This window comes from Ornithorhynchus anatinus, chromosome 2 (assembly GCF_004115215.2).
Source record: "Ornithorhynchus anatinus isolate Pmale09 chromosome 2, mOrnAna1.pri.v4, whole genome shotgun sequence".
Taxonomy (NCBI): Eukaryota; Metazoa; Chordata; class Mammalia; order Monotremata; family Ornithorhynchidae; genus Ornithorhynchus; species Ornithorhynchus anatinus.
In genome coordinates, this window is record NC_041729.1 from 105,798,774 (window position 1) to 105,820,865 (window position 22,092).

Genomic DNA, 22,092 nt, shown 5'->3' on the forward strand with positions numbered 1-22,092 from the left:
TTCAGTTTGAATAGGCCATTAAATCCTTTTCTGATGTTCCTTTAGACATTTCCTTTAACAAAGAAGGACAGCGGATCTGTAAGGTAATGTTCTACTGCCAAGTAAGAAGCATTGAGGCCTAGTAGAAAGAGCCTAGGCCTGAGTGCCAGAGGCCCAAAATTTAATCTCAGTTCCACCACTTGTCAGCTATGTGACCTTAGGCAAAGTGCTTAACTTCTCTATGCTTCGGTTACCTTATCTTCAGTCAATCAATCATACTTGAGAGCTAATTGTGTGCAGAGCATGTACTAAGCACTTGGGAGAGTACAAGATAACATAGTTGGTAGACGTGTTCCCTGCACACAGTGAGGGGAGTAGACATTAATACAAATGAAGAATTTACAGATACGTTCCCCTCTTAGGGTCGCACCTGGAGTTTCCAGTACTCTACCAATCTCAAATACGGGAGAGAGAGTTAAGCAGTGGTCTGTCCATTCCATTCCTAGCTTGGGCAGTAGCTAGCGAGTGGAAAGCAATCTGCTACAAGTCAAAACTCATCTGTGCAGAGTCGAGGACGGAGACTCAAGTTTACTATACAGAAAGAGGCGATGGCAAACCACTTCTGTATTTTTACCAAGAAAACTCTATGGATGCACTACCAGAATGATTGCAAATGGAGAGTGGGGCGTTCTGGGAGAGATGTGTCCATGGTGCCATCCCACTTACGGTACCACGGTCTCATGTATCTCGTCTCCAACCTCTCACGCAGGCCTCTGGCCTGGAACACCCTCCCTCTTCATATCCGACAGATGATCACTCTCCCCAACTTCAAAGCCTTATTGAAGGCACATCTCCAAGAGGCCTTCCCTGCCTAGGACCTCATTTCCTCTTCTACCTCACCTTCGCACTTGGATTTGCACCCTTTATTCACCCTCCCTCAGTCCTAATGTACACATCCGGCTTGTCTTATGCCAATCCATCTCCACTCCATCTCTAAAATCTGCCCTTTCCTCTCCATCCAAACTGCTACCATGTTAATACAATCACTCATCCTATCCCGCCTAAATTACTGCATCAGCCTCCTTGCTGACCTCGCCACCACTTGCCTCTCCCTACTCCAGTTCATACTTCGCTCTGCTGCACGGATCATGTTTCTACAAAAACGTGCAGAATTTGTCACCCCCCTCCTCAAAAATCACCAGTGGTTGCCTATCCACCTCCATATCAAACAAAAACTCCTCCCATTGGTTTTAAAGCTCTCCATAACCTCGCCCACTCCTACCTCACTTCTCTCATTCATTCATTCAATAGTATTTATTGACTGCTTACTTTGTGCAGAGCACTGTACTAAGCACTTGGAATGCACAATTCGGCAACAGATAGAGACAATCCCTGCCCAGTGACGCTCTCCTTCTACAGCCCTGCCCGCACACTTCGCTCCTCTGGTGCTAACCTTCTCACTGTGTCTCCATCTCACCTGTCTCTCCGCTGACCCGACCCACGTTCTACCTCTGGGCTAGAATGTCCTTCCTCTTCAAATCCGCCAGACTCTCCCTCCCTTCAAAGTCTTACTGAAGGCACATCTTCTCCAAGAGGCCTTCCCAGACTAAGTCCCACTTTTCCTCATCTCCCGCTCCCTTCTGCATCACCCTGACTTGCTCCCTTTGCTTTCCCCCCCTCCCAGCCCTTATGTATATATTATTTATATCGATGAGTGTTTATTTGTATTGATTTCTGTCTCCCCCTGAGAGCTTGCCGTGGGCAGGGATTGTCACTCTTCTTTACTTTATTGTACTTTCCCAAGCACTTAGTACAATGCTCTGCACACAGTAAGTGCTTAATAAATACAATTGAAAGAATGAATGAATGAATCCCCCCGCCTACTACGGACTCCAGGCCACACATCGCCCACAATCTATGTCTACACGGCTAGGAGCAAGAGCCAGCTCAGGGATGGGTGGGGTCTCAGGGAGGAGGACTTGGGTCTCGCCCATATTCCCACCTGAGTGGAAGTGACTGTGATAAAAGGTTGCGGCTTCTTCTTCCAGGACCTTTGGGCCTCGAACAACCTCAGGTCCAGGGTTAACGGGTCTCGGGTGGCTGCCTGAAAGCAAGATGTCCCCCCCATCCTTTCCCATCTGCCACCCTCGGGGGGAAACACCACTCCTGAGGAAAGAGAGGATGAGATAGAAGTACTTGCCCAGCACGTGGAATGGCGGAGAGGTATTGGCCGCTTCTCACTCAGGGCTGTTTGCCTGGGTATATGAGATACAGAGGGACTGTGCATTTAAACAGCTGAGTACGGCTATAAGTTTTGCCATTGAAATTTTTCGGGGACGAATTTTACCTGGTTTTCTTTAGTTCCGATTCTTCCTAATTGCCGACCGCCCCTAGGTCTATCCTAGACCGTGAGTCCCTTTTGGGCTGGGAACTCTCACTGGCTGGGTTTCCAAGTCATCACCCCAGCACTTAAATCACATTATTGCTTGCCTTGCACATGACCAGAATTGAACCACTGCCTACAGAGATGACGATGACGATGATGATCAGGACGAACTATGGGGACAGCCTAAGCAAGACCATTCAGACGCAGATCTGGGTAGAGAGACTCTGGGGTTAGAAGAACCTACATTTCCTCCTTTCCAAAGCCTTCCTGCAGTTTTGAGGGACGGTTTGATTGCAATCAGCCTACTCCAATCCCTCACCTTTGCCATCCCAAGTAAAGATGATTTACAGAGTGTGTGCAACATCAGAATCTGGGGCCTAATTGTCCATCATCATTAAGCTGGTGGGCCCAAGTAGGCCCCATTTAGTCTCCGTATCCAAACTAGCTTCCCTTGATGAACAAATTGATCCCTCAACACCACCCTTTCTACAGCACTCAACTCACTTGCTCCCTCAAAGTAATAACAATAATAATAATAATAAAATAATGATAACAGTATTTATGCATTTACTCTGTGCCAAGCACTGCTCTAAGGGCTGAAAAAAATGATGGTATTAGTTAAGCACTTACTATGTGCCAAGCACTGTTCTAAGCACTGAAAAAAATGATGGTATTTGTTAAGCGCTTACTACGTGCCAAGTACCGTTTTAAGCGCTGGGGCAGATACAAGGTAATCAGGTTGTCCTATGTGGAGCTCACAGTCTTAATCCCCATTTTACAGATGAGATCACTGAGGCACAGAGAAGTTAAGTGACTTGACCACAGTCACATAGCTGATAAGTGGCAGAGCCAGGATTAGAACCCACGACCTCTGACTCCCAAACCCGTGCTCTTTCCACTAAGCCACGCTGCTTCTTCACTTCGTCAGTCTCACACCATTAACCCACAGCCCTGGATAACCTCCACAGTCTGCTCCCTTCAGAGCGCTGCTCACTGAAATCCAGATATCAACCTGAACTGGTCAACTTCGAGTTGTGCTTCTGATCCCACCCCCTTCACCTTTTCAAAGCACTTGCTCCCCTCCCTAATACCTTCCCTGACAGCCATCTTCAATAGTTCACTGTCTGGTGGCTTTCAAACATACTCATGTAATCTTTATCCTAAAAAAACCCTCCCTTGACCCCACAGCTCCCTCCAGTTATCACCCCATTTTCCTACTACCGTTCCTCTCCAAACTCCTAGATCGAGTTGTCTACATCCACAGTCTCCACTTCCTCTCCTCCAACTCTCTCTTTCCCTTCTCCTCCTCCCACCCTCCATTTCTCCCCACCCCACAACTTTCCATCACAAATCTGGCTTCTGCCAGCTTCCCTCCACAGAAAACTAGCCTTTCAAAGGTCACCAGTCAACAACTTCTTGCCAAATCCAATGACCGCTACTCCATCCTAATGCTCCTCGATCTCTCAGCTGCCTTCAACACTGTGGACCACCCCTCCTCCTGGAAACATTACCTAAACCTGGCTTCACCGACACTGTTTTCTCCTGGTGGTTCTCCTAACTCTCTAGACACTCATTCTCAGTTTCTTTCACAGGCTTGTCCTCTGCCTCCCACCCTCTAACTGAGGGAGTCCCTCAAGATTCAGTTCTGGGTCCCCTTCTATTCACCATCTACTCCCACTCCCTTGGAGAACTTATTCACTCCCATGTCTACTACTACCAACTCTAAGCAGATGATACCCAAATCTACATCTCTAGCTATGGTCTTTCTCCTCCGCAGTTTTGTATTTCTTCCTGCTTTCAGGATGTCCAAGTAGAAATGTCCCACTGAGATTTACCAAGTGTAAAACAGAAGTCCTCATCTTCCCCCCAAAACCCTGTCCTCCCACTGACTTTCCCATCGCTGTATCTATCGATCAATCAACTGCATTTATTAAGTGCAATCCAACTGTAGTTTTACCTTCACAACATTGCTAAAATTCACCCTTTCCCCTCCATCCAAACTGCTCTATGCTGATCCAACCACTTATCCTATCCTTCTTCGACTACTGCATCAGCCTCCTTACTGACCGCCCTGCCTCCTATCTCTCCCAACTCCATCCATATTTTACTCTACTGCCCAATCATTTTTTACAAAAATGTTCAGTCCATGTATCCCCACTCCTCAAGAATTCCAATGGTTGCCCATCTACCTCCACCCACCCCCCGCCCACATTTTAACTCGCTGCTTTCCTACTACAACCCAGCACACTCACTTTGCTACTCTAAAATTGATCTACTCAATGTACCTTGTTCTCATCTCTCTCATTGCCAACCCCTTGCACATGTTCTACTACTGGCCTGTAACTCTCTCCCACTTTATTAAAGCCTTATTAAAATCACATTTCCTACAAGAGGTCTTCCTCAACTAAGCCCTCAATTCCCCTCTGCTCTCTCCCATCTGCATCACCTTCACATTTGTATTTTTACCCTTTATTCACCCCACCCTCAGTCCCACAGCACTTATGGACATATCCATAATTTATTTTAATGCCTGTCTCCCCCTCTAGACTGTAAGCTCGTTTGGGGCGGAGAATGTGGCTATGCAACCTGCTATACTATAAGCTTAGTACATACTTAGTATAATGCTCTTCACAAGTAAGCACTCAATAACAATAAAATTGATTGATTGAATTTAGGGCCTTAGAGGAAAAAATGCCTGTTCTCTCTCCTACTTAGGCTGAGCCCCCGCTGTGGGACACAGACTGTGACTGACTGTTTGGTTTGGTGGAAAGAATGCGGGCTTGGGAGTCAGAGGTCACGGGTTCTAATCCCGGCTCTGCCACTTCTCTGCTGTGAGACCTTGGGCAAGGCACTTAACTTCTCTGGGCCTCAGTTTCCTCATGTGCAAATGGGTATTAAGACTGTGAGCCCCAAGTGGGACAACCTGCTTACCTTGTATCTGTCCCAGCGCTTAAAACAGTGTTTGACACATAGTAAGTGCTTAACAAACACATTATTATTATTACTCATACCTACCTCAGTGCTTAGAACAGTTCTCGACACAGAGTAAGTGCTTAAATACCAAATAATAAGACATAGACCCTGACTTGATAGAATTTTACTTGATAGGGGACCCTGCCTTTGGGTATTTACAATGCTTTTTAAATAATAATCTCTGTAGCCAAAAAGACCCTTCTTGTAGTGGTCATCAGTGCATATTCACACATCACTCTTCTACTCAGGTCAGGATAGTGTGTGAAAAATGAATGTCCACAGCAGGGAAGGCACTGGCATTTTGAAGAATCCTACATTTGTAGGACTACAAAAAAGTTGCAACGGAGAGCAAGGGGGCAAGACCTGGCTATGTACATATCTATAATACTCCCGTGACTCATAGGGGGTCGGGAAATGAGTGCTGAACCCCATGTACATATTGATAATACTCCCATGAGATACAGGGGGTTGGGAAGTGAGTGCTGAGTCCTATGTTAGGGAAGCTATTATTCTTCCCCTTCTCCTGGAGCCCTTTCTCTGGAAGGTCAATGGTTCCTTTTGCACAAAACTATGTGTGCACTCGGAAAACATCAAAATACTCTGGGTTCTCAACCTAGACAGTCCAAACGGTCTCCACATACACCCCAAAGAAACACAACTGCTCTCTGTGAATGTTACATTACTATAAATGTTTGATTTCAGAAAGGACATGGCTACGGTCTACTTCATTTAATTAACCTCAAAGGGCTTTTGTATCACTTTGTAAGAAAATACCCTCTGCTGTACATAAATTCTAAATAGTGCGGATAGATAACATATCGTACATGTTTGCTTAAGATGAACCAACACTGGATATAATTTTCCATTTTGCAGCTTCTGCAGATATAGAAAATCAAGCACTAAGACATAAGCAGGTTATTATCCATAAAGAGGGGGGAAGGGTAAACAGATATTCCCTCATAGTGTGTCGAATATCGCGATTTTCTAAAATGCAATTACCTTATTCACCCCGCATAATAAAACTGCTTACCAAAAGTCCCAGCTTTCCGGAGATGGAGTTAGTAATTCCTTATCGTAACCCTTCTCCGTTACCAGATAGTGAGCAAAACTGTTGTAGATGAGCTACAAATAAAAAGAGCAATCGTAAATACATACAATTGGAAATAGCCATTGTTAAACTGTAAAACTTTAGACAAATGGAAGGAAAGTGTGCTTGCACATTTTTGAAGTCCTGAGTTTTAATAAGCCTGCAGTACTAATATATCGTCAATTTTGTTTGAGCCAACCAGTGGAGGTCTAGGAGTCAAAATTCAGAGTGCAGATAAGTTTTTGTTAAAATGGCTGCTTTCTGATTGTTTTCCTAGGCAAAACTGGTGCAAGATGAAATGTACTTAATGGAAGTTATTGGTTACCCTTTAGGCAGACATATCATACTCAGCAAGAAATCTTACTGTAGGTCCCTTGGAGAGCAAAAACTCAGGACATCATAAACAGAGGCACTCCTGTTTAGACTGCAGCCAGAGGACCTTAGTTTTTACTTTTTTGAAGGTATGTTAAAATTCCTATGTCTCAGGCTGCTTCTGAGGGTGGCCAGAAGTCAAACTGTAAGGGCTTAGTACAATACTCTGCATATAGTGAGCGTTTAATAAATGCCATTGATTGACCTAGACAACACCCCCCCCACCACCCCGCAACACTACCCAAGTGGCATCGATTTCCACAGTCATCCTCCCCCAAGGGAGCTCACACAGGAGTGCCCAGCAGTGCTGAGTACCCATTCGGCCCGGTCCTACCGTTGGAAGGCAGGTCACAGGAGCGGATCTGGGAAACCACTTAACTTATCTGTGCCTCGGTTAACCCATCTGTAAAATGGGGATTACGTACTCTTCCCCTCCAGTTTAGACCGTATGAGACACGCGTCCAACCTGATTATCTTCTAACTACCGCAGCGCTTGTTGGCACCGAGAAAGCGGTTAACAAATGCCATTAAAATAAAGAATGAAGGGACATTACTGGAGCTCTAGAGGAGATCTGACTGGATAATGGGTTGGCATTACACTGATGAAGCCTTGACCTCTCTTCTTGCACCATCATCAATAGCATTTACCGAGGCTACACGTTACTCGGCACTTAATATTTATCAACATCCTTATCTCTTATATTTCCATTTCCTCTATCATTAGGTATCTTCATTCATTCATTCAATAGTATTTATTGAGCGCTTACTATGTGCAGAGCACTGTACTAAGCGCTTAGAATGTACAAGTCGGCAACAGATAGAGACAGTTTGACAGTTGAAGTCTGACGGGCTTACAGTCTAATCGGGGGAGACGGGCAGACAAACACAATGGCAATAAATAGAGTCAAGGGGAAGAACATCTCATAAAAACAATGGCAACTAAATAGAATCAGGGTGATGTACATCTCGTTAAACGAAATAAACAAAATAAATAGGGTGATAAAGATATATACAGTTGAGCGGACGAGTACAGTGCTGAAGGGGTGGGACAGGAGACGGAAAGGGGGGAGAAGAGGGTTTAGCTGCGGAGAGGTGAAGGGGGGGTAGAGGGAGCAGAGGGAAAAAGGGGGGAGCTCAGTCTGGGAAGGCCTCTTGGAGGAGGTAAGCTGACTGTCAGCTCCCTCCACCCGCTCATTGCGTGGATTGGGAGTTCTTTGGGGGCTTGAGAAAGTCTTAATTTCATTCTTGTACTTCTTTCACAGTGTCTAGTACAGTGCTTGGCACACAGTGAGGGCTTAATAAAGACTATTGTTACTATAGAGCATGGGCCTGGGAGTCAGGTCTTGGGTTCTGATCCCGGCTCCACCATTTGTCTGCTTTGTGGCCTTGGGCAAGTCATTCTCTGTGCCTCATTTACTTCATCTGGAAAATAGGGATTAAGACTGTGAGCCCTATGTAGGACAGGGACTGTGTCCAACCTGAATATCTTGTATCTACCCCAGTGCATAGAACAATGCCTGGCACATAGTAAGCGCTTAACAAAGACCATAATTGTTATTCTCACTGCAAGGGACCATGCCAGGCACTGCCAACTTCAAAGGGCACTGTACGGGGCTTCTACTGTGGGCAGAGCACTGTGCTCAGCAGTCACTGACCACCTCTGGGAGGCTGTCAGGATCAGAAAGCATTTGCTCTGGGGAGGCTGTCTAATAATGATAATAATAATTGTGGTATTCGTTAAGCGCTTGCTATGTGTCAAACACCGTACTAAGCACTGACCCTAACCCTAACCCTAATACGCAAATCGGATACAAACAAATCGGGCTGGACACTGTCCCTATCCCATGTGGGGCTCACAGTCTCAATCCTCATTTTACAGATGAGGGAACTGAGGCTCAGAGAAGTAGAGTGACTTGCCCAAGGTCACACAGCAGACAGATGGTGGAGCCAGAATTAGAACCCACGAGCTTATAGATCAGAAAGTATTTTCTCTGGGGAGCCTTGTCTGGATCAGAAAGCGTTTCCTCTGGGGAACCTGTCTGGACCAGAAAGCGTTTCCTCTGGGGAACATGTCTGGATCAGAAAGCGTTTCCTTTGGGGGAACCTATCTGGATCAGAAAGCGTTTCCTCTGGGGAACCTTTCTGGATCATAAAGTACTTCCTCTGGGGAACCTGTCTGGATCAGAAAGTATTTCCTCTGGGGAACCTGTCTGGACCAGAAAGCGTTTCCTCTGGGGAACCTGTCTGGACCAGAAAGCGTTTCCTCTGGGGAACCTATCTGGATCAGAAAGCGTTTCCTCTGGGGAACATTTCTGGATCAGAAAGGCCTTCCTTTGGGGAACCTGTCTGGATCAAAAAGCATTTCCTCTGGGGAGCCTGTCTGGGTCAGAAAGCGTTTCCTTTGGGGAACCTGTCTGAATCAGGAAGTGTTCCCTCTGGGGAGAACGTCTAGATCAGAAAGCATTTCCTCTGGGGAGAAATGTCTAGATCGGAAAGCATTTCCTCTGGGGAGCCTGTGTGGGTCACAAAGCATTTCCTTGGAGGAACCTGGGTGGATCGGAAAGGGTTTCCTCTGGGGAACCTGTGTGGATCAGAAAGCATTTCCTTGGAGGAACCTGTGTGGATCAGAAAGAGTTTCCTCCGGGGAACCTGTGTGGGTCAGAAAGCGTTTCCTTGGGGGAACCGGTCTGAATCAGGAAGCGTTTCCTCTGGGGAGCCGGTCCGGATCACAAAGCGTTCGCCCTGGGGAGCCAGCCTGTCCGGATCGGAAAGCATTTGAACGTTTTCAAGCGAAAAGCAAGGAGGAGGCTCGGTCCCTGCACGAAGGCAGTGTCCCGCACGGACCCCGGGGGGGGGGGGCCTCCGGTTCTGCCCCTGAACCCCCAGAGCCCCTGGGTCTCCCCCGCCCCCCCAACCGGGCACAGCGGTTCGCGCAACGCCCCCGCCCTTTGCCCAGGGTGAATCCCGGATAGTGTGAGCCCCCCGCCCCCCCCAGGACCGGCTCCTCCGGGCCGGGGCCGGTCCCGCCGCCCCCGTCCCCCGCTCCGGCCGGTCCCCCGGGCGCTCACCGGGGCGCTTTGGGCCAGGCGGTACCGGACCAGCGTGTGGTCCAGATCGAAGCCCACCACGTCGCAAGTGGCCAGGGAGAAGGGCTGCGCCATGGCTGCGGGGCCGGGCGGGAAACGGCCCCGGCGGGAGGGAGGCCGGGACGGGCCGGGGCGGGACGGGCCCCGGGGAGGAGCTCCGGGCCCGCAGCCGGGAGGGCGGGGGGCGGCAGGGGGCGGGGCTCCGGCCAGGGGGCGGGGCTTAGCTCTGGAGGGGACGGGGTTTAGGGGATGATTGGGGGGGGTTAGGGGCTGGAGGTGCGAGGCTTAGGGGCTGCAGGGGCGGGGCTTAGAGAGGGGAGGGGCGGGGCTTGGGGGAAAAAAGGGCGGTGTATGGGGAGTGGAGGGGCGTGGCTTTGTCTTGGAGGGGGCGGGTCTTAGGGGGTGGAGGGGCGGGTTTTAGGGCTAAAATGGGCGGGGCCTAGGGATGGAGGGAAACGGTTTAAGGGTGCAGGGGGCGGGGCTTAGGGACAAATGGGAGGGGCTTAGGAACTGGAGGGGCGGGGCTAAAGGGCGGGAGGGGGTCTGAACAAGATGGGCGGGGTTTAGGGAATTGAGGGGCGGGGCTTAGGGGTTGGGGGCGGGGCTAGGATACGGGGGCGGGGCTTAGGGCACGTTGGGGCGGGTTTTAGGGGTTGGGGCGTGGCTTGGTGCATGGAGGGGGTGTGGCTTAGTGCATGGAGGGAAGGGATTTAGGGGTTGGAGGGGGCGGGGTTTAGAGATGGGAGGGGCGTGACTCGGGGCATAGAGGGGGCGGGGCCTAGGTGTTGGAGGGGAGGGGATTAGGGGCAAAATGGGAGGGTCTTAGGGGCAAAGAGGGCGGGGCTTGGGGCTGGAGGGGCGGGTTTTAGGGCCTGGAGGGGCGGGGCTTCGGCGGTGAAATGGGCGGGGCTTGGGGACTGGGTGTGGCTTAGGGCCAGATGGGCGGGTTTATGGATTGGGTGGGCGGGGTTTAGGGAGAGGAGGGGGTGGGCCTTAAGGGTTGGATGGGGCGGCCTTAAAAACAATAATAATAATGATGATGATGACACTTGTTAAGCGCTTACTATTCATTCATTCCATAGTATTTATTGAGCGCTTACTATGTGCAGAGCACTGTACTAAGCGCTTGGAATGGACAAATCGGTAACAGAGACAGTCCCTGCCCAGTGACGGGCTTACAGTCTAATCGGGGGAGACAGACGGACAAGAACAATGGCAATAAATAGAATCAAGGGGATGTACATCTTATTAAAACAATAGCAATAAATAGAATCAATAATAATAATGTTGGTACTTGTTCAGCGCTTACTATGTGCAGAGCACTGTTCCAAGCGCTGGGGGAGATGCAGGGTAATCAGGTTGTCCCATGTGAGGCTCACAGTTAATCCCCATTTTACAGATTGAGGTAACTGAGGCACAGAGAAGTGAAGTGACTTGCCCGCAGTCACACATCTGACAATTGGCAGAGCCGGGAGTCGAACCCATGACCTCTGACTCCCAAGCCAAGGTTCTTTCCACTGAGCCACGCTGCTTTCTCAAGGGGATTCATTCCATAGTATTTATTGAGCGCTTACTATGTGCAGAGCACTGTACTAAGCGCTTGGAATGAACAAATCGGCAACAGATAGAGACGGTCCCTGCCGTTTGACGGGCTTACGGTCTAATCGGGGGAGACGGACAGACGAGAACGATGGCAATAAACAGCGTCGAGGGGAAGAACATCTCGTAAAAACAATGGCAACTAAATAGAATCGAGGCGATGTACGTTTCATTAACAAAATAAATAGGGTAATGAAAATATATACAGTTGAGCGGACGAGTATAGTGCTGGGGGGATGAGAAGGGAGAGGGGGAGGAGCAGAGGGAAATGGGGGGAAAAGAGGGTTAAGCTGGGAGAGGTGAAGGGGGGTGGTAGAGGGAGTAGAGGGAGAAGAGGAGCTCAGTCTGGGATGTACATCTCATTAACAAAACAACTATATGCAAAGCACTGTTCTAAGCTCTGGGGAGGATACAAGGTGATGTGGTTGTCCCACGTGGGGCTCACAGTCTTCAGCCCCATTTTATAGATGAGGTAACTGAGGTACAGAGGGGGCAGGGCTTCAGGCCCTGGAGGGGGCGGGGCTTAAGCCTGGAATAATAATAATAATAATTATAATAATAATAATAACGGTATTTGTTAAGTGCTTACTCTGTGCCAAGCTCTGTTCTCAACACTGTGGCAATAATAATAATAATAATAATGATGGCATTTGTTAAGTGCTTACTATGTGCAAAGCACTGTTCTAAGTGCTGGGGGAGGGGATTCAGTGTGATCAGGTTGTCCCACGTGGGGCTCACCGTCTTATTCTTCCTTTTACAGTTGAGGCAACTGAGGCCCAGAGAAGTGAAATGACTTGCCCAGAGTCACACAGCAGACAAGTGGCAGAGCCGGGATTTGAACCCACCATCTCTGACTCCCAAAGCCCGGGCTCTTGCCACTAAGCCACGCTGCCTCTCCTTTAGGGATTGGCGAGCGGACGGGGAGGGACCTAGGCCCAAAGGTCCAGAGAATGCTGCGTTATGGAGAATAAGCCCAAAATAATAATAATAAAGATGATAATGGTATTTGTTAAGCACTTACTGTGTGCCAGACACTGTACTAAACACTGGGGTGGATACAAGCAAGTTGGGTTGGACACAGTTCCTGTCCCACATTCATTCATTCAGTCAGTCAGTCAGTCAGTCATATTTACTGAGCGTTTACTGTGTGCAGGAGAACAGGACGTTCTGGAGAAAGTACATCCATGGAGTCGCTATGAATCGGCAACGACTCGACGGCACTTAATAATAATGAAAACTGTGTGCAGGGCACTGTGCTAAGCGCTTGGAAAGTAGAATACAGCACTAACGAGAGACAATCCCTGCCCACAGAGGGCTCACAGTCTTCAACCCCATTTTACAGATGAGGGAACTGAGGCACAGAGAAACTAAGTGACTTGCCCAAGGTCACACAGCAGACAAGTGGCACAGATGGGATTAGAACCCAGGTCTTTCTGACTCCCAGCCCCAAGTTCTATCCATTAAGCCACGCTGTTTTCCTCAGGCAGAGTAGGGGCAGGAACAGAAGGGAAAAGACCAGAAATACTATTACTACTACTAATAATAATTATGGTATTTATAAAGCGCTTCCTATGTGCCAAGCATTGTTCTAAGCGCTTGGGTACTTACAATGTAATCAGGTTGTCCGACACGGGGGTCACAGTCTTAGCCCCCACACATCCAACCCGACACCAAAATGTGCAGGTCTCATCTAGGGAAGCAGCGTGGCTCAGTGGAAAGAGCCTGGGCTTCGGAGTCAGAGGTCATGAGTTCGACTCCCGGCTCTGCCACTTGTCAGCTGTGTGACTTTGGGCAAGTCACTTAACTTCTCTGTGCCTCAGTTACCTCATCTGTAAAATGGGGATTAATCGTGAGCCTCCCGTGGGACGACCTGATTACCCTGTATCTCCCCCAGCGCTTAGAACAGTGCTCTGCACATAGTAAGCGCTTAACAAATACCAACATTATTATTATTATTATTATTATCTTCATAACATCGCCAGGATCTGCCCTTTCCTCTCCATCCAAACCGCTACCTCGCTGGTATAATCTCTCATAATATCCCCACTGGATTATTACATCAGTCTCCTCTCTGATCTCCCATCCTCCTGTCTCTCCCCGCTTCAGTCTATACTTCACTCCGCTGCCCGGATCATCTTCCTACAGAAATGCTCTGGGCATGTCACTCCCCTCCTCAAAAACCTCCAGTGGTTGCCTATCAACCTTTGCAAGAAGCAAAAACTCCTCACTTTTGGCTTTAAAGCTCTCCATCCCCTTGCCCCCTCTTACCTCACCTCCCTTCTCTCTTTCTACTGTCCACCCCGCACAGTCCGCTCCTCTGCCGCCGCTCACCTCCTCACGGGGCCTCATTCTTTCCTGTCTCACCGTCGACCCCTGGCCCACGTCCTACCTCTGGCCTGGAACGCCCTCCCTCCTCACATCCACCAAACTAGCACACTTCCCCCCTTCCAAGCCCTACTGAGAGCACACCTCCTCCAGAAGGCCTTCCCAGACTGAGCTCCCCTTTTCCTCTGCCCCTCTTCCCCTCCCAATTGTCCCTTCCCCCCCCCCCCCACCCCACAGCACTTGTGTATATTTATACATATTTATTCTGCTATCTATTTTATTAATGATGTGTATACATTTATAATTCTATTTATCTATTTTAATGCTATTGATGCCTATCTACTTGTTTTGTTTTGTTGTCTGTCTCCCCCTTCTAGACTGTGAGTCTCTTGTTGGGTAGGGATTGTCTCTGTCTGTTGCCGAATTGTACTTTCCAAGTGCTTAGTACAGTGCTCTGCACACGGTAAGTGCTCAGTAAATATGATTGAATGAATGAATGAACTTAAGTACCACAATTATTAATATTAATAGTGATTAAGGGAACTAGGTAATATTCTGGGTTCTCCTTCTCTACTCCCCAAGAGGTCCTCCAAGGCGGGGGGGGGGGGGGGGGGAAGGGGACGTTTGCAGGAGGAAGAGGGAAGGGAGGTGCAGCCCTCTCCACCCACCCACCATGAGTTCCTTCCATCAGGAAGGATCTTGAAAACTTCCAGGAATAGGGGCGGCTGAGATGGGAGTCACGGGAGGGGATTCCTCAGTTGGGATTGGATCGAGCAGGTATTTAATCCACTTCAAATTCACAAAGGACTTGTTTTTGCCCCTTCTGACATGGAACCCTTGCTTAACCCACCAACATTCTTTAATTGAGAAGCAGTGTGGGTCAGTGGAAAGAGCCCGGGCTAGGGAGTCAAAGGTCATGGTTTCTAATCCCGGCTCCACCATTTGTCAGCTATGTGACTTTGGGCAAGTCACTTAAATTCTCTGAGCCTGTTACCTCATCTGTAAAATGGGGATCAAAACTGTGATCCCCACGTGGGACAACCTGATCACCTTGTATCCCCCAGCTCTTAGAACAGTGCTTTGCACATAGTAAGCTCTTAACAAATGCCATCATTATTATTACTTTATTATTGATCACGAGCACAGTGTGATGCTTCCAATAAATATTAGATGGTGACCTGACACGGAACTTGTTGTTCTCAATATCTCACCAAACATTTCTCTAGAGCACTTCCCTCCTACTCGGAGTGTGAGCCCTATGTGGGACAGGGGCTGCGTCCCCCCTGATTATCTTATATCTACCCCAGTGCTTAGTAAAGTGCCTGCCACTTAGTAAGTGCTTAATAAATGCCGTAAGGACAAAAACAACAACAAAAAAACCCAATACCTGGTAGGATAATGTATCACTTCCACTTAGAAAAACGAGCTGTATTATCCTTCAATCCCAAAATACTATGGACCATTCACATCCTATTCTGGCAAATTGTACTATTGTCCATTTTGATGGGGCAATCTGCCAGCTGAGTGGTGGCACTGAGTAGAGTTTTCACTGGCTACTAGCCCAGCTGAAAGAGAGGTCTCCTAGGTGAATACACTGGAATCTCTCACTGAACTGCCAGGGACCGTGACCCAAAGCCATTTGGAGAGGAAAACATTCAATCAATCAATCATTCGATCATATTTATCGAGTGCTTACTGTGTGCAGAGCACTTGGGAGGGTACAATATATACAATATAACAATAAACAGACACATTCCCTGTCCACAATGAGCTAACAGTCTAGAGGGGGAGGCAGATATTAATAAAAATAAATAATGGATACATACAGAAGTGCTGTGGGGCTGGGAAGGGGGAAGAGCAAAGGGAGAAAGTCGGGGCAACGCAGAAGGGAGTGGGAGAAGAGTAAAGGAGGGCCTCTTGGAGGAGATGTGCTTTCAATAAGGGAGGAGAGCAATTGTCTATTGGATTTGAGGAGGGAGATCAGTGACATTTATTGAGCACTTACTGTGTGAGGAGCACAATGTGCAGAGCTACAGAGGAGGTAGTCACAATCCCCGACCTCAAAGAATTTTGCCTAAAGGCTGGATATTTGACCCCTCTAACCCACTAAAACCCTCCTGGGATTGCACTGCAGAGTTTCCAGTACTCTACCAGTCTCGGCAAGGAGGGAGAGACAAGCAGAGGCCTAACCATTCCATTCCTAGCTTGGCCAGTGGCTAGTGAGCGGAAGGCAATCTGCTACAAGTCAAAACTCATCTGTTCTGGGCAGCAGGGACAACGGAGAGAGTCAAGAGCAGAAACTCAAGTTTGCTGTATGGAAGAAGGCAATGGCAAACGACTTCTATATTTTGACCAAGAAAACTCTCTGGATACTCTACCAGAACAATTGCAGATGGAAGTGGGGCGTTATGGGAGAGATGTGTCCGTGGAGTCGCTGCGGGTCGGAGGCGACTCGACAGCGTAAGAGAAGATGAGAACCCACTGAACCTCCTGTCTTTTGAATCTATACGTGTCCCTCTGCCTGACTAGTCAAGTCTTCTCCATGTCAGTACCCCTAGATACAGCATTCTCTTTCATAATGGTTCTGCTTATCCACGAAGTCCAGAGAATAGAAATGCTGTAGGAATTGCACTTTCCAAGCACTTAGTACAGTGCTCTGTACAGAGTAAGCACTCAATAAATACGCTGACTGAATGAATGAACGAACGAACGAGAGCCCCGATTATTTCTATGCAGTCCCCTCAAGAAGCAAGCTCTCAGCTACAGATTCATCGCTGTCGTTAGAAGCAGCATGGTGTAGTGGATAGAGCACAGGCCTGGGAGTCCAAAGGTCATGGGTTCTAATCCTTACTCCACCATGTGTCTGCTGTGTGACCCTGGGCGAGTCACTTCACTTCTCTGGGCCTCAGTTACCTCATCTATAAAGTGGGGATTGAGACTGTGAGCCTCATACGGGACAGGGACCGTGTCCAACCCGATTCACTTGTATCCACCCCAGCACTTAGTGCAGTGCCTGGCACATAGTAAGTGCGTAACAAATACCGCAATTATTACTACTATTACTATTTATGGACAAAAAGAAAAGAGAAGAAAGCAATAGAAGAGCAATCAATCAATCATATTTATTAAGCACTTACTGTGCCATATTAAGCGCTAGGGAGAATACAACACAACAATACAAAAGACACATTCCCTGCCCTCAAGAAGTTTACAGACTACAGCCTAGAGGATGAAGTGACCAGCCATGTTCTCAAGCACTCACCCCAAATCCTTTCCTATGATTTGCAGTGGTCACACCGCTGACCCCGAGTGAGGCTCCTCTAGGATTGAGCCAGGCTTTCTAAATCACGTCATCGAGATGTGGATTTGAGGCTGTGGGCATAAAACCTTGGGTTCCTACAGTCTGAAGATGAGGAGAGCCCCCTTTAGACTGTAAGCTTATTGTGGGCAGGGAACATGTCTACCAATTCCATTGTACTGTACTCTCCAACCACTTAATACAGAGTTCTGCATAAGATGAACACTCAATAAATAGGATTGATTGAGTGAGAGGGGCCAGGATTTCCTGCTAATTCCCCTCCATTTTAGGGCCTGTGTTAGGGTGAGGCTACAGATACACACACACACACACACACACGCCCATGCGTGTTCCATGGCTTGAGTCCATGACCACATTCTGTGGATATCAGCTTTGTTTTGGGGAATGAGTTCACTCCCCTCCCACCTGGCCACCTCATGTGTCACAAACAGAAAAGGCTCTGAACTTCATTGATGACTTTTTGCACTTTTATTGTCTCCTGATGCTTAACTTTCAAATCAATAAATTGTATTTCCTCTCTTCCCCTTCACCCCCGCAAGTCCTGACTACAGAGGCTGATGATGAAATATTGTAGTTCTTACACTTGACAACCCGCAGTTCGATTTTCTATACAGATGCCGATTACTCTCTAGTTCTATGAATGAGATGTTAAATTTGCCAGTTAATATGATGTGACTTAGATAACATTTGTCTTGCCATATATTAGAGCCTTTCTAACAAGAGTGCAGATGTAAAAAAAACCCTATCTGATTTACAGTCCCAGGTTACCAATTGTACTACAGGGTTCGATACACGGAAATGCCTTCAAGGCGGGAACTTTCAATCTGTGTTCATCTCTGGACTGTAGGTTCATTGTGGGCAGGAAGCATATCTACCAATGCTATTGCACTGTTCTCTCCCAGGTGGTTAGTACAGTGCTCTGCACACAGTAAACACTCAGTAAATACCACTGATTGACAATGATTGATAATGATTGTTCTTTAAAATTTTCCAGACGTGGATTTGGATTTTCAATAGGCTCAGTCCATCAGTCAACCAGTAAACCCATCCGATCAATCAGTTATATTTACAGAGTGTCTACTGTGTGCAAAACACTATTCTAAGCCCCTGGGGGAGTACAATAGCAGTTTTTATTTTGTGAAATTTGTCCTTGTCTTTTATGTTGTTTTAGTGTTTCATTGATTCATAGCATCAGTCCTTATGTCACTGGTCTCTAACCTCTTGTCTCGTCTTATGCTGTCGAGTCGTCTTCAACCCATAGGGATGCCATGGACACATCTCGCCCAGCACACCCCACCTCCATCTGCAATCGTTCTGGTAGTGTAGCCATAGAATTTCCTTGGTAAAAATACGGAAGTGGTTTACTTTTGCCTCCTTCTACGGAGTAAACTTGAGTCTTGGCCCTTGATTTGATTCTCTCCCATGTCGCTGTTGCCCAGCACAGATGAGTTTTGACTTGAAGCCGATTGCCTTCCACTCGCTAACCACTGCCCAAGCCGGGAATGATGGAATGGATATGCCTCTGCCTGACTCTCCCTGCTGTAGGTCGACAAAACTGGTAGAATACTGGGAACTCTCCAAGTGTGACCCTGAGAGGGAGTTTCTAACCTCACCAACTCAGAAATCCCACTCTCTTATCACAAACTCCTCACCTGTCTTCTCTCCCACGCACCCCCTGCTCGTAAACAGTCTTACTCCCCCACTGAGAAAAAGAGCTTAAACTGGCAGAAACACAGACTGGATGTATGCAACAACAATAATAATAGCTATCCCAATAACTGCGGCATCTGTTCTTTACTATATGTCAAGCACTCTACTAAGCACTGGGGTAGGCAAAAGACAACCAAGTTGGACACAGCCCCTGACACATAAGAGATTTAGTTTAATGGGAAAGGATTTAGGGAATTAATCGGAGAGGAAAATGAGGAACAGAGAAGTTTAGTGACTTGCCCAAGGTCACAAGTAGACAACTCCCCTGCTCTGTAAGTGTCCTGTTCTCCCTCAGAAACTCCAACCCCTTGACCCCCTCCAATTATTCTAAGACACTGTGTACTGTTTGGCCTTCAAACCCAACCTCCCTTCTCTTAACACATAAATCCACACCATCAACTCTGCCCTCTCCCCTGAATTCAACTCCCTCCTCTGCTGTCCTTCCATCAGTCTCATACCACCAGCCCACAGACTGGTTCAAATTCACAGTACACTTCCTCTGCTTCTGTGCACATATTGTGCAGTTCTGCTAGGGTAAATCCAGACACCAGGTCGACCTCATCCATCTCAACTTCATTCTCGCCTGTTTGAATTCTGCCCTGTCCTCTGCCCAGAGATGATAGCCCTCTAGACTATGAGCTTGTTGTGGGCAGGGAGTGTCACTTTAATTGTCATATTGTACTTCCCCGACTGCTTAGTACAATGCTCCGCACACAGTAAGTGCTTAATAAATAAGATTGAATGAATGAATGAATGACATTTCTCTATCTTTAGTGACTCCCATGTCCATTTCCATACTGTTTCAGACTATTAACCCAGACTATTAACCTCAACCCCCCTGCCCCACCACCTCCCCAATGTCTTGCCCCTAATGAGCCAGACATGTACTTCATTGATAAAATTGAAACCATCAGGTGCGATCTTCCTAAAATCTCCTCCGCTTCTTTCCAATCTGGGAGTCAGAAGGACCTGGGTTCTAATGCTGACTCCACCACTTGTCTGCTATGTGACCTGGGGCAAGTCACTTAACTTCTCTGTGCCACAGTTATTTTATCTATAAAATGGGGATTAGGACTGTGAGCCCTATGTGGGACATGGACTGTGTCCAACTTTATTAGCTTGTATCTTCTCCAGCTCTTAGGACAGTGCTTGGCACATAGTAAGTGCTTAACAAATACCACAATTATTATTATTATTATTATTATTATTCTCCTTCCACTTCAACTCTCCCATCCTTCCCAAGGATATCTCAAGAGGAGATCTCCTGCCTCCTCTGAAAATCTACCTCTGCCACCTGTGCCTCCAACCCCATCCCTTTGCACTTTCTTTTAAAAAAAACCCCCTCCCTTCTTCCTTCCATGATATTTATCTTCAACTGTTCAACCTCTAATGTCTCCTTCCCCTTGATTTCAAACATACTAACATATCCCCTATCCAAAAAAAAAAAAATAGCTCTCCCATGACTTACAGGCCCCTCCAGATATTGTCCCATCTCATTCTTACCATTCCTTTCAAAACTCTTAGAGCAGGTTTTTTTACACCTCCGCTTTCTCTCCTCCAATTCTCTCCCCGACCCCCTCCATTCTGCCTTCTGCCCCCTTCGTTCCAAGGAAGCTGTCCTCTGTCAGTCCAACAACAACCTCTATCCTAATAGAGAAGCAGCATGGCCTAGTGGAGGGAGCACGAGTCTGGGAGTCAGAAGGACCTGGGTTCTAATCCCAGCTCCTCCAGGTGTCTGCTGTGTGACCTTAGGCAAGTCACAACTTCTCTGTGCCTCAGTTACCTCCTCTGAAAAAAATGGGGATTAAGAGTGTGAGCCCAATGTGGGTCAGGTACTATTGTCCAACCTGATTAATTTGTCTTTACCCCAGTGCTTAGAACAGTGCTTGGTACATAGTAAATGTTTAACAAGTACCATAATTATCATTAATTAATAATAATTAATTTAGACTGTGAACATTTTAGACTTTCAGACTGTGAGTCCGTTGTTGGGCAGAGATTGTCTCCGGTGCCGAATTGTATATTCCAAGTGCTTAGTATAGTCATCTGCACACAGTAAGCACTCAATAAATATGATTGAATGAATGAGTGAATTAATCTTTCTCTACCCTCTCAGCTGCCTTCAACACTGTGAGCCACTCCCTTCTTCTGGAAACACTGGCATCACTGACATTGTCCTCTCCTGTTTCTCCTCCTATCTCTCTGGCTGCTCCTTCTCAGCCTCTTTTGCAGGCTTCTCCTCTGCCTCCCACCCCCTAACTGTGGGTGTCCCTCAGTTACCTCATCTGCAAAATGGGGATGAAGACTGTGAGCCCCACGTGGGACAACCTGATTACCTTGTATCTACCCCAGTGCTTAGAACAGTGTTTGGCACATAGTAAGGGCTTAACAAATACCAACATTATTATTGTTTTTATCACAATACGACCATCATCCCTGTTTCACAAGCATCCTCAACTCATCTCTCTCTTCAATCCACATATTCAGTCAATCACCAAATCCTGCCATTTATGCCTTCATGACATCTCTAGAATCCACCTTTCCTCTCCAACCAAACTATTACCTCACTGATCCGAGCACTTATGATATCCCGCCTTGACTACTGCATCAGCTTCCTTGGTGACCTTCTCGCCTCCTGTCTCTCCCCTCTCCAGCCCATACTTCACTCTGCTGTCTGGATCATTTTTCTAAAACAATGTTTGGTCCATGTCTTCTCACCCCTCATAAACCTCCAATGGCTGTCCATCTACCTCCACATCGAACAGAAACTCCTTACCCTCTACTTTAAGGCCCTCAATCAGCTCTCCCCCTCCTACCTTACCTTTCTGATCTACTACAACCCAACCCACACATTTCGATCTTCTAATGCCAACCTACTCTCTGAGCCAGTCTCCTATGTCTCATCGTCAACCCCATTCCCAGTTCCTTCTTCCTGCCTGGAACTCCCTCCCCATTCATATCCATCAGAGCAACCTCTCTCTCCACCTCAAAAGCCCTACTAAAATCACAGCTCCTCCAAAAGAGCCTCTTTGACTAATCCTTAATTTCCCCCATCTGCCCTCTCTTCTGTGTCACCTATGGACATGAATCTCTATACTGTAAGCACTTGATAATCACCCCACCCCCAACCTTCCAGCATTAATCAATCAATCAATCAATCAATTGTATTTATTGAGCACTTACTGTGAGCAGAGCACTGTACTAAGCACTTGGGAAAGTACAATATGACAGAGTTGGTTGATATGTTCCCTGCCCA

The 22,092-nt window shown here is 47.5% G+C and overlaps 1 protein-coding gene and 1 non-coding gene across 3 annotated transcripts in view; one reads left to right on the forward strand and one right to left on the reverse strand.

Annotated features, from left to right (window-relative positions):
- The window catches only part of NT5DC1 (5'-nucleotidase domain containing 1), a 171,990-nt gene extending 161,983 nt beyond the window's left edge, over positions 1 to 10,007 (reverse strand). Inside the window, exons 1-2 of one of the 2 annotated variants that reach the window (XM_029054008.2) lie at positions 9,866 to 10,005; positions 6,369 to 6,460 (exon numbers count right to left, since the gene is read on the reverse strand). In XM_029054008.2, coding sequence (XP_028909841.1) covers positions 6,369 to 6,460; positions 9,866 to 9,958 — 185 coding nt within the window. In that variant the 5' untranslated portion in view covers positions 9,959 to 10,005. Of the gene's footprint in view, positions 1 to 6,368; positions 6,461 to 9,865 lie in introns of both variants that reach the window. The other variant, XM_029054011.2, reaches the window with a different exon arrangement.
- A 5,911-nt stretch (positions 10,008 to 15,918) lies between these two features.
- On the forward strand, positions 15,919 to 16,053 carry LOC114809832. Its single transcript, XR_003757606.1, has one exon. It is a non-coding gene; the product is annotated as a small nucleolar RNA SNORA7 (small nucleolar RNA).
- The last annotated feature ends 6,039 nt before the right edge of the window (positions 16,054 to 22,092 follow it).